This window comes from Galeopterus variegatus, unplaced genomic scaffold (assembly GCF_000696425.1).
Source record: "Galeopterus variegatus unplaced genomic scaffold, G_variegatus-3.0.2 Scaffold1, whole genome shotgun sequence".
Lineage (NCBI taxonomy): Eukaryota > Metazoa > Chordata > Mammalia > Dermoptera > Cynocephalidae > Galeopterus > Galeopterus variegatus.
The window spans coordinates 2066992-2087180 of record NW_007726112.1 but is presented as its reverse complement, the minus strand read 5'-3'; the positions used below and the strand labels follow the sequence as shown (position 1 = coordinate 2087180).

General features: G+C 31.6%; 1 protein-coding gene across 7 annotated transcripts in view; it reads left to right on the top strand.

Moving 5' to 3' along the window:
* Positions 1 to 20189, top strand: part of SLC4A10 (solute carrier family 4, sodium bicarbonate transporter, member 10) — a 356167-nt gene that overhangs the window by 230868 nt on the left and 105110 nt on the right. For 2 of the 7 annotated variants that reach the window (XM_008587567.1, XM_008586274.1), the window contains exons 6-9: positions 1275 to 1463; positions 10748 to 10839; positions 11824 to 11913; positions 17310 to 17467. In XM_008587567.1, coding sequence (XP_008585789.1) covers positions 1275 to 1463; positions 10748 to 10839; positions 11824 to 11913; positions 17310 to 17467 — 529 coding nt within the window. The remainder of the gene's footprint in view (positions 1 to 1274; positions 1464 to 10747; positions 10840 to 11823; positions 11914 to 17309; positions 17468 to 20189) is intronic. The other 5 variants (XM_008586898.1, XM_008588234.1, XM_008590142.1 and 2 more) reach the window with 3 other exon arrangements.

Here is a 20189-nt window from a genome sequence, read left to right as displayed (position 1 = left end):
TGGGGGGGGGGGGGGGGGGGGGGAACTTATCTTTTAAGAGAAAGTTGCAAAAAGCCAATCTATATCTTGCTGGATGTGAACAAATACATAAGAAGGTACTTCAGGAAGTTCATGAAAAATTGAATTAAAAGGTAATATAAATCCTTCTATAAACTTTTGGAAGACCCCTCATACATTTCCTTGTTGCTGCTGGCAGCCAGCTTATGACCATAAGGAAAATCAACCTGAGGTTAAAGCTTACACCTAGAGGAAGAGGAAGCTGAAAGGATAACAGAGAAATATTAAAGCCAACCTAACACTGTTCTTTCTGTTATGTGAGCCAATAAAGTTAATCATTTTTGCTAGTGTGATTTGGATTTTCTGTTACTGATAAGCCCAACTTTGTTTCTACTTAACATATGAAGGTACTTTAACAAGTTTGTGGAAAAATTGAATATGAACCTTCCAAAGAACTTTTTGCATTACCCTCATACTATTAAAAATATGAGACCCCTATAAATTTTAAACCAGGGACCCTCAACATATGTAAGGGAAATTGCAAAGAAAATCCTGTACTGGGAAATATTTACTGATGGCCTCAATATTCAAATAAGTGCATTAATCCTGGCAATGGCATATGAGATAGGGACCATCTCACAAATAGGGACACTGAGGTTATTCAACTTTGCAAGATCACGCAGCTAGAATATGGTAGAGTGATGTAAGTCTGTTTCCCTAGTCCATTTCCCTTTCACACTGAAGGAAAACATCATTTGTAAGGAAGAATTCTGCTAATTTTGAAACCTTCAGTGTGCACAATAGGGCAGTGGAAGGAAGTTCGTTGTGATCTGCTTTACATAAGGAGTTAGTGCCTCAAAAAACCAACTAAAGTTAATATTTTATCATCTAAAAGCAGATTAATTACACTGAGGTTTATTGAGGTGACCTTTATAGTACTAAGAAACTTAAAATGCCTTTACTCACACTTATTTTACTGGCATTTCAGACACTATGTGTGGTAAATATCAATCTGCTTAATTATAGCTTTCTGAAATCTCCCTTTCTCTTCTTTGTTTTGCAGTTATAGATCTTTCTAATTTAAATACATTTTTAAGGAAAAGTTTGAGAAAGGGCTAACTTTATATTAATGTGAAAGAATTGTTTACTCTCCAAATGTAGGCAATTAGATAGCTGCCTAGGCCTCCTAAGATTTTCATAGATGGACTTTTGCTCACTTAAAGAAGAAACATGAATAATGGGAAAGCTGTGCTCATCTTCCTGCCTTCCCTCTTTAGATATGGTCCTTGACCAACAAGTGAGCTCGGGTCAGCTGAATGAAGATGTACGCCACAGGGTCCACGAGGCACTGATGAAACAGCATCACCACCAGAATCAGAAGAAACTCACCAACAGGATTCCCATTGTTCGTTCCTTTGCTGATATCGGCAAGAAACAGTCAGAACCAAATTCCATGGATAAAAATGGTAAATGTTTCTATATTATGCTTTTTATAGCTACTATAGTTTTCTGGAATATCAAGTGCTTCTAAATTCTTTAAAATATATTTTATTTGAAAATTATTTATTGAAATTCAGATTGTAAGGAGAAATATTTCTTTTCATATGCATATACAGTCTTATTATCAAGCTTAAAATTATGGAAACCTTAAGAAAACATTTGTTTTCTGAAAGATTCATAAAAAAATGCAAAATAAACCCCTTATATTTAATAAGAACTCTTAGATTTGAATGTATCAAACATAAACTGAGCATCTATTGCATCCTAAACAAGGTTCTAGTATGTCTCATAGCTTGAGAATATCATTCAATGCTTTGACTTAGGGTCTTTTAGTTAAAATGAATAATGATCACCATATAGTGTTTATGGAAAAAAGATATTGGCTTCATGTTGCTCACAGTCAGCAAATCCCATTAGAGAGAAGGATTGCAAAGACTGACGAGTGCATTGCTTGTGGCTGTACATATATTAAGCCCCATTCCAGTTCATGGCCTATTGCTGTTTGCAGTGTGGCATCTTCAACATCCACGTTGAAGCCAATCCACGTACCGCCCTCACATACCAACATAGATGACACCATCATTTTCTGGCAGTCATGACTTACTATGTTTTATGCTTCACACTGTTTTATCCTTCCTATATTTTTTGTTTTTCCCTTGCATCAATTTAACCCTTCATCATTTACACTAAGAAAGTTGCTAAGGAATATATTGTTATCATTCATCCTTTCCATCAGTCTCATGAAGGAAAATGAAGTTACCATGAAGATGATATGAATTTGTAATTAAAAAATCAGCTATAAAAGTTTCTAGTTCTCAAAGATAAAAATTAATGAAAAGCATTTTCAAATGCTTTACTGGAAACACTGATTTCCACAAATGGACTGAAGCACATGTATTGACAGCATGGGATATCATGTAATTTCACTCCTATTTTCAAAAGCTTCAGAGCTGCCTTAAATACAAATGTAGGAAAGTAAGTTTTCTCCATTCATATCAGAATTTTATCAGTTTTCATACTATTGAATCAAATATACATAAGCAAATATAGAAGAAATGCTTTATTAAATAGACGAAGATGATTGGGTGTAATTTTGTCTCAGGATATAGAACAAATTCTTAATGGCAAAATTACTTTTGAAATTCTTGTTTGTTTTTAAGACCTTTCAATGACAATATAAGTCATTGTTTTTACATGGAAGAATCTACAGTTGTGTGTATATAAAGTTCACTAAAAGAGTTATGAGTACTTTATGGTATGTACCAACTTGTATTTGTAGATCCCACTGAATGTTTTGAGGATGTATAACTTGCTATAAACCAAATCATATATTTAAAATATATTTATATTCTAAATCACAATTTGATTTAAAGTATGTGATACATAAAAATTATAAAACTTGAAGCTTTTATGATCTGACAGGTGTATTATAAATGTACTGCTTTCGTTATGCTTACAATGCTAGTATTTATTTGGTACGGTGATGTTAAGAAAACAAACACAGATATTTACTGATTTTGACTAGGGGCTTATCTCTAAATGATTCCAGAAAACTTATTCTAATATACCTATGGACTAACTCTTGAAGAATGCAAATACATTATATAAAAATAAACTTTTGTCTTCATTTCATTTTTTTTTACTGGAAATCAGGCAATAAGATATATGTTTGTAGGAAAGATATGTGTTTCTTAGAGGCAAAAATGTTGGACTGTGAACTAGGTACAATTTATACCTCTAATTTCATTGGGGATAATGTTTACTGTATAGATAATTTTATTGTTTTTTTTTTGTTTGTTTGTTCATTTATGGACGAGGTTATGGAATTTACTGGATTAACCAGTTACTGTAATGTCATGCAAACCTAGACACACTGGTTGTTACTGCTTTAAACAGAAGAGGAGATGATAGAATTATAGCTGGGAATCACAAGTCTACATATAGGTACATATAGATATAAGGTTTTCTGAGAGCCTGCTTTTTGTCTTATTCAGGAAATGACTTAGTTTTCCTGAAAACTAGAATCTGAGTGGTTCTGAAGTGATTCTGTCACCATCTGTACAATCAGCCTTTTTATGAACATATACAGATCTTTGCAAGGCATAAGTTAGAGTAATAAAAACTTGGAAACATGTCTAATAAGATTCATTTACCTAATTAAGTATTGTTGTAGATATGCTGTCAGAAGTGGTTTTCTAAGCCTAGGCTTATAACACCTCCTTATGATTCTGTTTTGCTTCCTTGCACACTTTGAATAATTATGTGTGTTGAGAATTCTGAAAATATGTATAAACTTCAACAATTTAGAAATAAATCTCCCACCCAGAAGTGAAAAAAAGTGCGAAAGACCTTTACTGCTAAGGTTCTCAATCGACTTATGAACTCCAAACACTGGCAAACTCTAGATAAACAAATTGTAATTTATAGCCATAAATATAAATTTGATATTCTGTTCAAAATATGCAATAGAGATTTAAATTTTTGTGCAATAGTACAGATAGATGCAGAAGGATTTCAAAACATTCAAAAGGGTAACAATAATATTCTCATTATTTAAAAAAAACTCTTTGGTAAAATATTTCATATGAAAAGATCGATGTTCTTCTTTTAAGTTTATAGAATAGGAATTAAATCAAACAAGGATTTTCTAGGAACTTGGAAACAGAACACATTTTTCTTCCCAAGCATAGGGATAGAAATAAGTCCCCTTCCCTTGTTTAATGTGCTTGTACTTTAGAGGCAAAACAATTGAAATTCTCTCAAGTACAAACTGATACTTATGTAAAGAAGTCTAAAAAAGTCATATAGAATAAGGTTTCTCATTCCTTAATTGACCTGTTCCTTAAGCATGCTACCTTGGTAGTAATCCCAAGGGTTAAACATTCAGACACTATATTTGGAATATGGACCATCCTCATTTTACAGATTAGATTAACAATTTAGTGTATTTCCTGTTCTTTTCCTTCCCAAGTCCACACTCTTTTGTTTATACCTGTTTTAGTGACTTGTGATAATTTGTCCACCTCCAAATACTCTAGTTTATTCTTTTGTGTAATTTTTTTCTTGGTATTCTGAACGTTCTCTTCAGGGCTAAGACGCAGGCTGCTATGCTTTCACCATGCATTTTTAATACCACCATGCTGTGTTTAACTTTCACTTTTCATTAAGCATCAAAACTGTGACAATTAGATGCCTGATTCTGATGTTTTAATAAAAAGTGACAGTTACATTTGGCAAAACAGCAAAAATAAGAGGAACATATTACCTACTTTGACATTAGAACCCCGAAAAGGGAATGGGTGAAAAGTACTCAAAATGAATGTATCGAAATTATTCAAATAATTCCTTGAAATTAGAAAGATTTTCTAAAAATAAAAATGAGACTTTTGTGTTAACTGATTTTAGCATGCAAAATACCTCAGTATTTGTATTTATCATTTAGGTCATGCATTCAATTACATTTGTGAGACATTTGGATACAAATCTATTATAGAGTATTGTTGTCCTTGTAATTACCTTTATATTTAAAAAAATAATTTGGGACTATCAGTTTCCTTTAGGAAAGGAAACAAGTTATAGGGTGCCTTCATTTCACTCTGTTCTTTACTAATAATTCCTAACTTCACGTATATTTTCTCCCTCCTAATTCGAATATTTTCCAGTTGTACCTTTTATTTAAGATCTCAAAAGGAATTACAGAGCAGAATGTCTCTAACTTACTGCTCAAAGCCACAGGTTACTGGAGAATATTTAGATTTGGAAGGATGGAATATGAGCTTACTCTTTATGCCTGTTTAGATTCCAGACCTTAAAGCAATGTAGACATATGTATTGTGAATGGTTTTTATTTATGTTTTTGGAAATTAGGTTTATTGTCTTATAATCACTTTTTTTTAACAAATGCTGTACTTTTTATTTTCGGATGCATGATGTTTTTATGTATTTAGATATTTATATGCTTTCTTGTCTTTCAAATATTGTGGTCTCCTAAATAAGATATCCAGAGTTTAAAATTTATTCCTCATAATGTTCTATCTTTGAAGAAAAAAATAAGGCTAGAATAATAATTCTTAGAATTGCTTAAGAAAAAACATTAAAAGATTCATGTAGATGAAAGAATGAAACATTATTTAATATAAAGATGATATTTTTTCCATTGGTCCAAGAAAGTTAATATGATGTTGACAATTGTTGAAGATGACATTGTTGACAATTGATGGGTCTGTTCAGAGGCTTGTCATTACTGAGTTTTGGAATGTCAAGACTAGAGCTTAAGAGCAAACATATTTCTAGTGTGATGTGTTTAAATTTGTTATTTCTTATATTACATTAATTATTTTCAGGCATACTAATTTTTCTCCAAGTTTAATTATGTACATATTTTTATGTTTTTGAAGTATAGCTCACCTAATCAACATTTTCTAAATATTTAGCCTTTCTTTCTTCATGTTTCTATTCCCATGAATAAATGTATTGTTACACATGTATGTAACTTTGTCATTCATCTTTATATTTCTTTATTTTGCTCTGTCTTGTGTCTGTCTCTAACAGGCTCATCTCATCTCTGTACCTCCCTCATCTCCTACCCTTTGGGTACTCTAAATGCGTTGAAGGTTTCTGAGGTAGTGTAAACCAGCTTGGTCTCTAGGTTTATAGTAATGTACTTCCATGTCTTCATCCCAGTTTCCTTCTAGTACCTATGATTTACAGTGAATTAAGCAGTAGCAAATAATGATACACTTAAAAATATATTATTCTATTGATTTCAATTTGGCCAAATAGAAATTTGAAAGCTGCTATTTTACAATACTTATATACATAATTTACTTAAAGAAGAAGAGAACTAAAAGACTTAAATGAGTTAATATAATATTTAACAGATTTTTGAAAGCATGCTGACAGTTGCCTCAATAATGATACTAATATTACTTAAAGTTATGAAACAATACTTTTGATGTCATCTCATGTTCCACCCCCACAACTTTATGATGAAAAAAATGATTATGCCAGTCTCACAGTAAACTTAGTGAAAACTTTATGGTAGCAAGCAGAAAAGCAGGGCTTCCATTTTGTAGTTAGTAGTCATTGAATTATTCTCAATTTTCTCCTATGCTTATCCCACATATTTTATAATCTAGCCTAGAAAAATACGTGGTCTATGATAATTTTTTATCTGACTGATATATGATCCCTACATGGAGGTCCAGAGAAAAAAATGAGTTCATGACTCAAAGAAAACAAATAAAAACAGGGGCTAATATGAACACTATGCACTGTATGATAAGGTGTAAAACAAATGTTAGAATTTTAGATTTAAGATGAATAACTCTTTGAGTTTAATAGGTCAGAAAATAAATGTGTGTGATAGAGAAGGATGATGTTAAATTTCCCAAATGCTTACATTTACATTGTCACAGACACCAGTTAATTTAATGATAACCACTTTTTATCAGTTTTTGAATAATTTCTCCTGAATGTCATAAGCTTGCTGAGTTAATAAAATGTCTTTTTTCATAGTCACATTCATTCCTCCAAATTATTTAGATGTTATAATAACAGAGATAATTAAACATTGTAATGACATTCACTTAGAGAAAATATTAATATGGACAATTATCAAAGTAATATGAAGAAATAGGAAAAAGCATTTATGTTTGCAAGCATTATGACATAGTGATAGAAAAATTATCATATACAATTAGCATTCATAAAGCCTCCACACATATGTGAGTGATAAATCTTAACTTCATATTATTTTGTCCTAGAGGGAAAAATATTCTAGCAAATTCTTTGTTGTTCTATTCAGAAACGTATTCAGTTCTGGTTGAAGGTAACATTCTGTACACCCAAATTGGCATTCCGTGAACTACTATTTCCTTAGACATAGCAAGAAAATAAGAGATGTCCTCTCAAAACCTAAATTTATTGGTCCTTCTTATATATTTGTGTTAATGAAATTCATTTTGAAATCCAAGCCCATCATCTTCTGAAAGGTGGCAATAATTGGAATAACCTAAAGAAATAAGTATTTAGACAGATAAGAGTTGTAATTGATAACAGGATTATAAAAATACTTTTAATTTATGAGATTTCCAGTTGTTCTATGGACTATAATTCATATGTAAATTTTGGTTTTATATATATGCTGAATAAAATTTTAAGCTTTGTTTAAAGGCTTCTATTTTTTAAAAATAATCCAAACCAAACTTGTTAGTTTAATATTTAAATAATACCCATAAATTTTTTGGTATCCTGCCAAGTTGTCAAAACTGCCTTGAAGTTATACACATTTAATGTGTTATTTTATTTTAACAAATTAATGTATGTTTTTATAAATAATACCAAGATTTGAAATGCTCTTTAAACTTTGCAGGACATTTTATGTGATTAAATTTATTTAACTACTAATATTTACTTCTATTATTTAACTGCTACTCTGAAATGTAAAAGAGGTAAAATGTGTGGTTTATGTTCCTATCTGACATGCTGGTAGCCTTTATGTTTTATTTCTGCATTAGCAGATATTCTATGCAGGTATCTAGAACCTAGAGCTAGCAAGGAATTTACTATCATCTTGCATGTCTCCTGTTAGTTAAATGCTCTCAACTAGGTCATTATCAATATCACTTAAAATATTCAAAGAAAATAGTTTCTAAATCCCTTTCTGATTATCAACTTTATCAGATAATAAAGTAACAGTTTAATCATTTTAGGAAAAGAATAGCATAGAAATAAATCTCAAATATATTGATAATTGTGATTATTACATATAATATTAATTGTTACAGTTATTTACAAGAGAAAATATAAATGCCAATGTCTTAAACAATTGTATGAACTGAAGGTAATATTGGAAATGTTCTGCTTAAAACATAAGCTATCCAATTTGTTCAAGTTTTAAGTTCCAGCGTATTTTCTATCCAATTCAGTCTCTTCAAAGTTCATGATTTTGCTCTGAGTTGATTATCTTTTTGTATGTGTTTGCTGATAGTTTTAAATAATTGTTCTTCCATGTAGTTTTATACCACATGAAATAAATTATTGTAAGAAAGCAGATATATGCTTATTTAATTTTTCCATGACTTGAATCTCACCACTCAATTTTACAGGACATTCAATAAATTTATTCTTAAATATATCTAATGTTCTAATTCATGAAAATACGGAAAAATGATGTGAAACTGGTGATTGAAGACATCTGTTAGTAGCACAAATGCATTATGTAAACGGTTTTTTTAAAATTACAGTTATTATTTTGAGAATGGTAGACCGAATATCTGCTAATGAACAGTTCACAGTCATAGCTGCACATTGCAGTTAGAAATGGGAGAATGAAAATAATTTATGTAGCTTGTCAGACATTTCTCTGAAGTTAATGTATTTCCCTAGAATATGCTATAAACAGATTTTGTGTACATGGTTTAGAGGTAAATTTGCTTTTAAAAGTCATTTTATTTTAATCTTCGCCAAATGTATTATTGTATTTTGTTTTGTGAAAGCCAATAAATGTTTAAATTCTAGAAGAATCTTAAGCCTATTACTTTCTGGCAATATAACAATTTTAAACCATAAAAAATTGTACCTATTAATAAGAAACTGCTGTCTGAAGGGCTTGATAGTCTGAAAAGCAAAATTATATTAATTTTTGAAAGTAAATAGTGTTTTTAATCACACAGTGATTTCTAGGTAACAAAGAATAAGTGGGCTTTGGGAGAGAATTTATTCATTTATTTACAGTTGAAAAAATTAATTATTCATATTTATGGGATACAGAGTTGACTATCAGTATTTGTGTACAATATGTGATGATCAAATTAGTATTATTAGCATGTTCATCACCGCAAATTGTAATTATTCTTTGTGTCCGTTAGCCAATTTCTCCCTAATCTCCCTCCCCCTCACCCCTTCCCATGTCTAGTGACCACAGGTCTGTTCCTTCCTTCTAAAAGTTCAATCGATGTATTATTGTAGTGGTTTCTTTCTTTCCTTTTTTCTTAAGATAATTTAAAGAAAAGGTTTTTTTGTTTCTGTTTTTGTTTTTGTTTTTATATATTTACGAGGAGGTTAGAGAAGTTCAGACAGACTGTAGTAATTGGAGAAGATGAGACCAAGTGTGAACTCTGAATAAAATTGGGATTTAGACAGGCATAGAGAAGAGCTAGGCAGAGACAGTGTTTCCAATGTCTAAGACTGATGAGAATAACAGCAGTATTCTGGAGTAACTGAGTTAACGATCATAAAAATAGTGTAGGCTTCAAAGTTGGATTGTCCTTACTCAAGTCACAGCAAAAGTAAAAAGTGAAGATGGCTAGAAAAGGTTAAATTCTCTCATTCACTAAATATGAAGTCAAGTCAATCCTGTTCATTTTTATCATTTGATTGCTAATTATGGACAGATTTCAGATTACCTGTGATTGCTGTGATTGCAAGGAATGTTTCATATTTAGTGAATGATGGAATTTAACCTTTTCTAGCTATTGTCACAATCCAAGCTCTTCTATCCACTTAACTACTATCATTATCTTGTCTATAAGGGGGAAAAGAGCTACAAAATAATTAAGTTTGATTAGTGTTAATGGGAAATGAATACAATTCAAGTTTTTGATCTTTTCTTGTATCATAGACCAAAATCGGTATGCTTACATAGTCAAATAGCCACAGCCATAAAATCATATTTACAGTGTTCATACTGTGTAGAAAAAAGGTATTTATAACTGACCACCTCATATAGAAATCTCTAAAAGTTATTGCCAAATAAACTGTCTTCATCAATTTGGCTTTTTAGGTGTTAGAAATATGCTGTATAATTTTCAGATAAATAGTAATTTCTTTTAAGCTTTACTTTTTAAATTATTCAATTTGAGCTTAAATTTTAATAGATGTCTGTCTTGTCTTTTTTATATGTGTACTACTAGTTTTGGCTGAAATTTAGAAATAAATGATGTTTCAAAATCATAGTTAGGTTTGGATATTTTTGAAGGTGATCTCTCTTGATAGAGAATAACCTTTTAGAGTTTTAATCAAGAATTAGCTTAAATTTTCTTGACTGAATTCTCCCATTTCTATCTGTAACTGATAAACAAGAATTTTTGTATTGATATAGCTGTATTTATATTGCCCCTTAATGCTTATATCATAAACTCATTAAGAAACCTGTGTTAGTCTAGTTTAATTGAAGCTCATATTTCACTCAATATGTCTAGAACTATGTAAGTAATTGTTTGTATTCTGTAATAACAATCTCTTTTAGCAGGTCAGGTTGTTTCTCCTCAGTCTGCTCCAGCCTGTGTTGAAAATAAAAATGATGTTAGCAGAGAAAACAGCACTGTTGACTTTAGCAAGGTAAGTTTTTCTCCCTTTCATCTAAGTAAGTTGCTAAATCACTACTAGATTTACTACCCATTGTAAGAGGCATTAACAAAATCTTTTGCATGCACTTTTCTGTTTCTTAGTGAAAGCTTGACATTGTTGTTGATAATGTTAGTATTAAGTCTACATTTAACATTTTGCTTATTCAGAAAACTAAATGTGTAAGTTTTGTACATAATCTTCGGGTTTCAGCCACTTGATATAATGTATCTCTTCTAACGAAAAGAATAAATGGACTTGACAGGGAATTTAACAAAAGTTTAATCTTTCATTTAAAAACTTTTGCTAATTTTTTTTTCAAAATAACTTTTCCTTTATTTGTGGAAAAGCAAGTCACATAATATAAAGCTTCATTGTCATTGTAATTCAGAGAAAGGCATTAGTGTAAGGAAATCCTAGAAGGATATAGTAAAACTGAGCTGAGTTTTGAATAACATGCTAAGGACTGACTATGTTGAGGGATACATCTAATTGGAGACAATTTGAATGAAATCATTTACTTGAATGTATTCTAAGAAAATGATTAGTCAATGAAAATAATGTGCTTTTGGTTAGCAAATTCCTGATGTTGCATATGTCCGTTGTAAGCTATGGCAAACTCAGAGTTAAATAGAAAAAAGGAGAAGTTTCAATATTGGCCCAAAATTGGGAGGGCCAACAATTCTCTTTATCTGAGTGGCTGAAACAGTAATAACTCAGAATAATATTTTATAAAGCTCTTAGCACTGATTGTAACAGTGGGAGGAGGTAGGAATGGTAGGCAGCAGTACAGGAAGTAGCCTTAATCAAGGTTCTGAAAAAATTAATAGTGATCAGCTTCTTAGGTCTGTTTCAAAATCCCTTTGCCAGTGCCTAAATTATCTAAGTCTAGTTATGTGCATGTTCTCCCTCTGGTGCCTGGCGGAGTCTCCGTGGCAGCATGGTGTACCAGCTTAAGTCTGTTAATTATGCGTGCAGGGACTGGGAGGCCAACAAAAGGGGCATACTAGTCCGTGTGGGATGAAACAAAGACATGAAAAAGGACCTCCACACCAGCAAGAGAGAGAGGTGAGGGCTGACTTGGGCTATATTTCTACAGTGGTTCAAAGCTCATTTCACTGTATGGAGGCATGTGATTCAAATATTGAGCCAGTTCAAATGTATGTCATCTGCCACTCTAAAGTTATCTTTTTAAATCATTACATTTTCATTCATCTGCAAGTCAGAATAAAATTGTCACAAACTGCCATACATTTTAATTTCTGGTGTTTTTCATTTGAAACAATATTTTAAAAGCAATGACATAAAAAATTGCTTACTTATTTATGCAAGTATTAACAGTATAACAAGGGCATATTTAACATTCTCAAAAACAATGCTTATAAACCACATAGCTCATCCTTTCAAACAAATTGCTTTGTAACTTTTTAAAAATAATATAACCCTTATACACTGATTTTTACATCTCCATATCATTTTGCTTTTACTTGTTGACCTATCTTGGCACCGTTCAATAATACTTCATCACATATGAAAGAAAATGAAGATTGCCAATTAGAGACAGTAGTCTCATCTTCAGGTCCCCCCAAACAATTAAAACTATAGAAGAGTGAAAAATAGATTTTTCTTTCCATTAACTTTTTTCTTCCTCATTGCACTTTCATTCACTGGCCCATTCCATCTTTTAATAAGCAAGTTAAATTTTTAGAACCCTTTGCTTAGTGCCAGCCATCTGTATTTCTCAGTCTTTTGTCCATAGCATGGGACATTGGAAAGAACGTGGCTTTTGAGAAAGAGCATGAGATCTTGAATCCTGATTCAAGCATTTATAGAGTAGCTGATCTTGGAGAAGTTCTCTAAACTTTAGCCTTCTCACTTGTAAAGTAAGAATAATAATACCTATTTTAGTTTGTTGTGAAGATTTAATGAGATAATATAAAGAAAGAGCTTTGATAGAGTACTGGGCATATAGTAAATGCTCAATAAAAGGTGGCTACTGTTATTATTGTCATCATTGATATTAGTGGAAATGATAGTGTCAAAAATAAATACCAAACCAGAATTTAATATGTTTTGGTCTCTACTGGATCTTTAGTGCTTTGGATAGTGTTTGAGATGTGTTTGTTGAATGAATCCTTCAAGATTCAAAATAATTTAAGCCTTTAGTTTTCGAATTAAAGAAAAATGAGTAACACTTCTTTATAACCTGGGAGGGCAGAGAAGTAGAGGTTGGAAAGAACAGTTGTAACCATCTCTATGGAAACAAATTTTAGTGCCAGATTTTGCAGGTGTGTGAGTTAAGATTTTTTTTTTTCAGCCTGATACTTTCAGTTTGGTAGTGAATTTATCCAAGCTCGTCTAGCCTCCAAGTTATTTTGTCCTTTTAAATATTTTGTTTTAATATGAAGATTCCAAACCTCAGTAGAATTTTGAAATGTTAAGAAAAAAAAGGTCTTGATTTATTTCATGTGATTTGATTCTTCAAAACTTCATGGAAAGATTTATATTATCTTTTAGTTCTAGTTTTCCACAAACTTTTTGACATACTCTCTCTCATATATCCTATCACATTCAATCTACATACTTTTAACCCTTCCGGTGGTTATGCCCATCAACCTTATTCATTTAAGGAATGATTTAAAATATAATCTGAACTGTAAGGTTTTAGCTTCTCATAATGCTTGTCTGGCTAGGCTAAGCTATGGCTAAGGTCTGGAATCATCACAGAACCAATTGTCTAGCTCTTAATCCTGTTCATAATGCCAATTTTAAAGCTAGGCAACCATGCTAGTTGTCACAGCTCTTTTACCTGCCGGTAATCCTGTACCGACTGGGCCAATGGTTGAGCTAGGGTTGGGTCTGGAGCTCCCAGACCCCTCTAGCCCATTCACAGACTGGGTCACAAACCCTTCACATGCCATGCTGGGTCACCAGACCCCTTCACGCAGGTCTGTGAGCTAGGTAACCAGCCACACCATCCTTGGAAGCTTCAGGTCTGGAAAAACATGGCCATGCAGGGCGGGTGCTGGAGGCAGTAAAACACCAGCCAAAGCAGCACTGTGCCAGCGGCACTCAATCCACCCACACAATGTTTACTTAACCACCCTGAACAGGCTCTGAGGTGAGGGGAGTCTGACCAAATTGCTCTATTTTCCCAACAATGCTTTTCAAAAACAAATGTAATAAAATATTATATGTCTCTGTTTTTTAAACTTACAGTAGAAGATAGCTATTTTATGATGGTGGTGTTTTTTTTAAATTTCAAATGACCCAAAGAATACTTTATATAATTTTCTGTGTAGAAAGAACTATCTTCCACATCTGTCTTCAATGTGTAAAACATATTATGAAGAGTTGGATTATTAAACCCTAGAAACTGCAGGAAACCTTTTTTTTAGTTAGTGAGAAAGGTTAATCCTAGAGATATTAAGAGAGCTGCTCAAGATCACTGGCTAGTTAGTGTCAAGACACCATTTCTCCCTGGATAATCCCAATTAATTTTCTTGTACTTTCTATAATGGGCTTAAAACTTAAACCTTGTCCCTAAATTTCTATCTGTTTTTCCTTCAACTCTTAGTGTGTAGCTTGTCCAGACATTTCTGGTTCTATCACAGTCTTCTGTCTAATCTTGTTCCCTAGAGTTGTAACTCTTTCTCACCCCCAGCTTAAGTACCAAATGCCCCAAATAAGGAATCCTTCTCTTCTTAGCATAAAGGTGGGGTCAGAAGAGCACAGGGCATGAGTGTAAATCCAGACCTAGAAGAATATAGTTTGATCCCTTCAAGGTCTTGTTCAGAGGGCCAGAAACTTCCAGGATTTCTTCATGTTTATTCCAAGTGTGTCAGTCCACTTGAAGATTATTTTAGGGATGTAATTCAACCTAGATCCCCAGAGCTGTTTTAGGTAGTTGTAATTTTATAGAAGGTTAAATTGTGGTCCTTAAACGTGTTCTTTCATCATATTAAAAGGTAGTTAGATTGCCAGATAATGTTCGTTGCGAATTATATAGTAACACAAATACAAAAAATAGGAATAATATAAAATATAACTATATATAATGTATGATAATATAATTATGTAACATATTGTATAATCTATTACTCCCCAAATATATGGCTAATCCAAGAATAATATATTGTAATGAGTATAAAATAATGGCTACCTCAGATATTTATTATATAACTATAATTTATTACATTTAAGTCAAAAGATAAGTTTGCCAATTCTGAAATTAAATTCTGTTTATTTTAATGCTTTTTTCAAAATAACAGATATCCATGATATATTAGGTATTATTCAATTAAAAACATCATGTGTACAGGCCATGTATTTCCTCTTGTAAAATTAAACTATTTTAGCATACTATTAGCATACTATGTATACCTTGACTTAGTTAAGCTTCATCTTAAAGCAGTTATATGTATAATTGCCACCTGCTTGAGGAACAGATTTTAATAGTTAAGGTTATGGCATTTGTCAAACAATAAATGAGTTTAAAGAAAGTTTTCTAGGTGAAATTTAAACTTCTGGTATTACCAGTTTAAAATATTGATTATCAATTATAGATCTTTTAAAAAGCTATCTTCTCATTTTAAAATTTGTTCCAGTGTATTAATATTGTGTCATTGTTCTTTACATGGGGAGAAAAAACTTAATTGCTTATTCTTTTAGGCTCTGAGAAACTTAGGAAGATTATATGTTTTTCTCACAGGGTTAATAGTATATGGGAAGTCTTTTGTTTCCTTCTCAGTAATTTTTGCATTGTAGTGAAAATGTAAAGCATTCCTAATTTAAAGCATTTTCAATGTATACATTTCTCCTAGCTAGAAAAATAAATACAAAAACACCATAATAAATTTCATAAAATTTAACCTTACTTATTAAAGTAAATAAATATTTTTGTTAATTATAAATTAAAAGATTAGAGTCTACAAAAGCAAAATATTTATCATATAATATTCTGATGTATGTGCTTTGTAAACTTATAAATTTATATTTTAAAGTATATTTGTAGGTTCAATACTTTGGAATTTATGGTATTTGTCATGTATTTCTTTTTATAGGTGGTTTTGCTTTGTTAGATAATTCTTCCTTTAAAAAAAATATCAGTTAAAAATATTTTTGATGGAGTACGGCCTTTTTTAAATATTTAATTCTGTGATAAAATGTATGCTTCCAATATTGGGTTTTATGTTTTTAGATACTGTTATCCTACAGAAAGATTAATTAGTTATAAACCTTTTGAATAGCTGTATTGAGGTCTTGATTTCAGAAAGAAACATGTTTAAATGTAGTCACTACTGCATAACTGTGGATTTTCTAATTACTTCTAAAAGTTTTAAATTTTTTCATTTTAAACTTCTTGGAAAAAATATTCTGAAATTATTAAACCTGCAAAAGAACTAACTGGCCTATAAAAATCTTTTCTGCCTCATCCATATTTGCCAGAGTTCTTTCCTCTCTCTCTTGGCTGTTCACACTTAGATCTTCCATGCCCATTTTATTGACATTAGAGAATAAAACAAATTATTAGAGTGGGTAAACTTATTCACCTGAATACAGATTTCCATAAAAAGCAACTCAAATGACTTAGAAACAAGAAATAGACCTTGAAAAATCTACCTTAAAGCCACTGCTTAGTTTTCATTGAGGTCCTATGCATAAAAGTTGATATTTATTCTTAAGGATATTTTACATTCATTTTTCAGACTTCACCCTTTACTCTTAGCATTTCTTCTTGTTAATGATTGCTTTTGTTTTGTGCATTCATTTCAGTCACAGACATCTCATGTCGAAAATTCAACTACAGCTGTTCAGCAATTCCAAATGTTAATACTTCCGTTCTTATTTTCTCTACTTTGTCATATCTAAATTCTCTGATGAGAAACTAAAATTGAAGAATTATAAGGCCAAGTATAGAATGTGAACAATATAGAACTAGAATAAAGATAAAGGCTAAAGTCATCATTTATACTGTAAAGAGAAACATGTTTATATTTCTTTTGAAACATGAGGGTACTTCAAAAAGTTTGTGGAAAAATAGAATTACAAGATAATACTAATCTTTCCATGAACTTTTTGAAGTACCCCCATAGGTGTGTTTTGAGCATTAATTAATTAAAATGTGTTGTGTACAAAAATTAGGTAATGGAGTATCAAAATGTTAAATCTGTTGGCAAATGCTAATTAAAGTATGGTTTAAAATATATTTATTTAATTGACCACATATACTTTTTTCCCCTAAAATTTTAAGGGGAAAATTCAGTTTACTGATGACAAATTAAAATAATCTACAAGTAATGAAAAAAGTTATTATAGAAAAACGGTAAATGAGATATTTACCTATGTGTATTTATTGAAACTCTATTTATTGACAGATTACTATATGTGAAGTACTATGCTGAATGTGATTTACCAGACGTTTCCAATTTTTATTTACCTTATTTACTTTGTGATGCTGTCAGGTTGATCTGCATTTCATGAAAAAGATTCCTCCAGGTGCTGAAGCTTCAAACATCTTAGTTGGGGAACTAGAGTTCTTGGATCGAACTGTAGTTGCGTTTGTCAGGTTGTCTCCAGCTGTACTGCTTCAAGGACTGGCTGAAGTCCCAATCCCAACCAGGTAAAAAGTATAAGAACATCTTCTACATTTTTTAACCCACTTTTTTTCTGTGGGAAAAAAATGAGGATTAAATATAGTTTTGATTAGAAACTAATGTGTAATCCACAAAACGATTGTTTCTTCTTGTTTGTTGGGGAGGGAAAAGGAGTGCTTTAAAAATTATTCTATCTTTTCCTCTCTCTCTATTTTCCTCTCTACTTTCTCCTCTCTCTCAAACTTCTATGTTTTATTTTAGACATGCCTGTTCCTCATCCCTAGGTACCCTTGTCTATGTAACTGTACAGATTCTTTTTTACATTTTTGGTAAAAGAAGGGATAAAGTTTCAGGCTTTTCTCAAACATTAAATTAGACTGTGTGCTAAAGAAAGAGAGGATCCTGTATATGAGTGCAGCCAAACTCAAAAAGATCAGTTTACAATGTTCGACTTATGCTAGAATGAGTAGATCTTCAAAATACATTTGAGTGTCATATTAGGAAAGCCCCTGCCATATCAAATATACTGTGTGTTTCAATCCTAGGCCTCCCACACAGGGATCTGAAGACTCACTAATAGTAGCATCAAATTTAAGTTGAAAAACGGAACTTATGTTTTATTTAACTATACAAAAGAAGTAACAGCTTAGGGATAATACAAACGGATTTATGTTGATTATCATTTATCCCTATTTTACAGATATAAAGCTGTCCGTGGTTAAAATTGTGGAAAAAAGAAAAAGAAAAAAAATAGAATATTAACTCTAGCACATTAGGTTTCTAACAATTTATCTGGGAGCCTTGTTTCCTTCCTTGCTTCACCATCAAATGTGATTCTCATGTGCAGATAGCCTTTTACTCTCGTCCTATTCTCATAGCAAAACATATCTACCTGGGGACCCATTTCCCACATCACTGGGGCCCTTCACTTGATGCTACAGCTGTCTCAGATGCTGTTAGTATGCCACCTCTTCCAAACATCGAATGCCTTAGCTAAGTTAACATAATGAAAAGTTCAGGTTCTGTGGCCACCGGGTTTGTAAAATATGTTTCTTCTATGGACCTGTGGCCTTAACTCAAAACATAGCAGATTGTATCACTCCATGCTTTGACTATTTATAAGATATTCCAGAAATATGGAATAGTGTAGCCAGGAAGGCCTCATTTTCTAAGAGCTCAACTGACTAGAATGGGATGCAGTGTTTAAGTTCCTGTGTCTAATTCTGTGGTTTGAGGAAGCAACCTGGTTACCATTCAGGTTGCAGAAATAAGTTTCTGTTTATCCTGTTTGAGGGCTACTGAGATTTCTGATACACACCAATTTTTATTGAAAAAAGGGAGGGGTGAACTGAACACATTAAAGTGGCTTCTGACTGTACGATTAAGGCTGTATTTTTCTATGCACAACTTATAACCTATCCAGAGTTTCTGGGAATCTGGAATTCAGATTTAAAATGTCAGACTTACAAATTGTAGAGGTATTATTTTAGCAGTTTGATTCCTTTTCAGTCTTCCAAGCAGTGCATTCATGTTCCACCATTTAGGAAGGTGTCTGATGAACTATCAGTAAATGATGGCTATTTATGACAGTGATAGTTTCTGTATTTCAAAGGAAAAAAAAATTCCCAGTAGAGAAAAGCCATAATGGGATTATATATCCTTACTTTGAAAATTGTCAGGTTTAAGTGACCTCATTTCATACTGACATAGCAAAATATGTGTAGAGAACAACGGAGGAAATTTAGGAGCCCTATAGAGCATCTGTGTAAAGACTGATTCAAAAGACAACATTACTTAGGAAAGGTGAAAAGTGGAAGTAGATTACACAAACAATAAAGAAAGCCATTCAGGGTTCCAAATTTCCTTTCATAGGAGGACAAAAGGGCACACCAGGAATATAATGATAACCCATAGTAGAAATGTCAAAAAATTTACTTTATATATAACCCATGGAATAGAAACCTGAACAATAGCAAGATGTACATAGCTTAGGAAATTTCTTACAAGTATAGTTGATAAAGCATCTGCTATCACATGAAACAATTTTGTTTTTAAATGTATAGTGGACATTTCTATATGGTAGAAACTGATTTGGATTCAGTTTCAACTGGCACAAAAAATATTGTCAGATTCTCTAAGATATGCTTTATCTAAAAACATGTACAATCTGTAAAGTTTATAAGTAAATGAAGAATAGAATTATAGTAACTATTTCAGTGCACCTTATAAAGTCATTATTCTTGATATTTAATAGCATAAACCATTTAACAAATTAACACCATAGAATGATACTACAGAATATTGGACATTCTTTAATTTTCACAATTTCCCTGAAGCATGGACCTTTTCAGAGACAGGGAAATTATCAATCCCCTAAAGTTAGAGCATATACAGATTTCTTTAAAAGTACCAGTTACAATGATAAATATGCCAGACCTTCAACCTAATTTAGATGTATTATAGTACAGCTCTTATTTTCATTCCTCTAAAGTTGGAATTAATAGATCATTAACTCCCCATTTTCTTCTGCCTAAGTGCTCTTTGATTCCTGACAATAACCTTTTATATTTAATAAAAATTGTATTTATAAAATTTATAATTTTATTTAGTAAAATTATGTAATTTAATATTTAACGTAAAATTAAATTTTATATTTAATAAAAATGTAAATTTAAATTTTACATGCACCTATTGTTTTTTGACCATATATTCTCTTTATTTATACTACTTACTACTTACTTTCCTTTT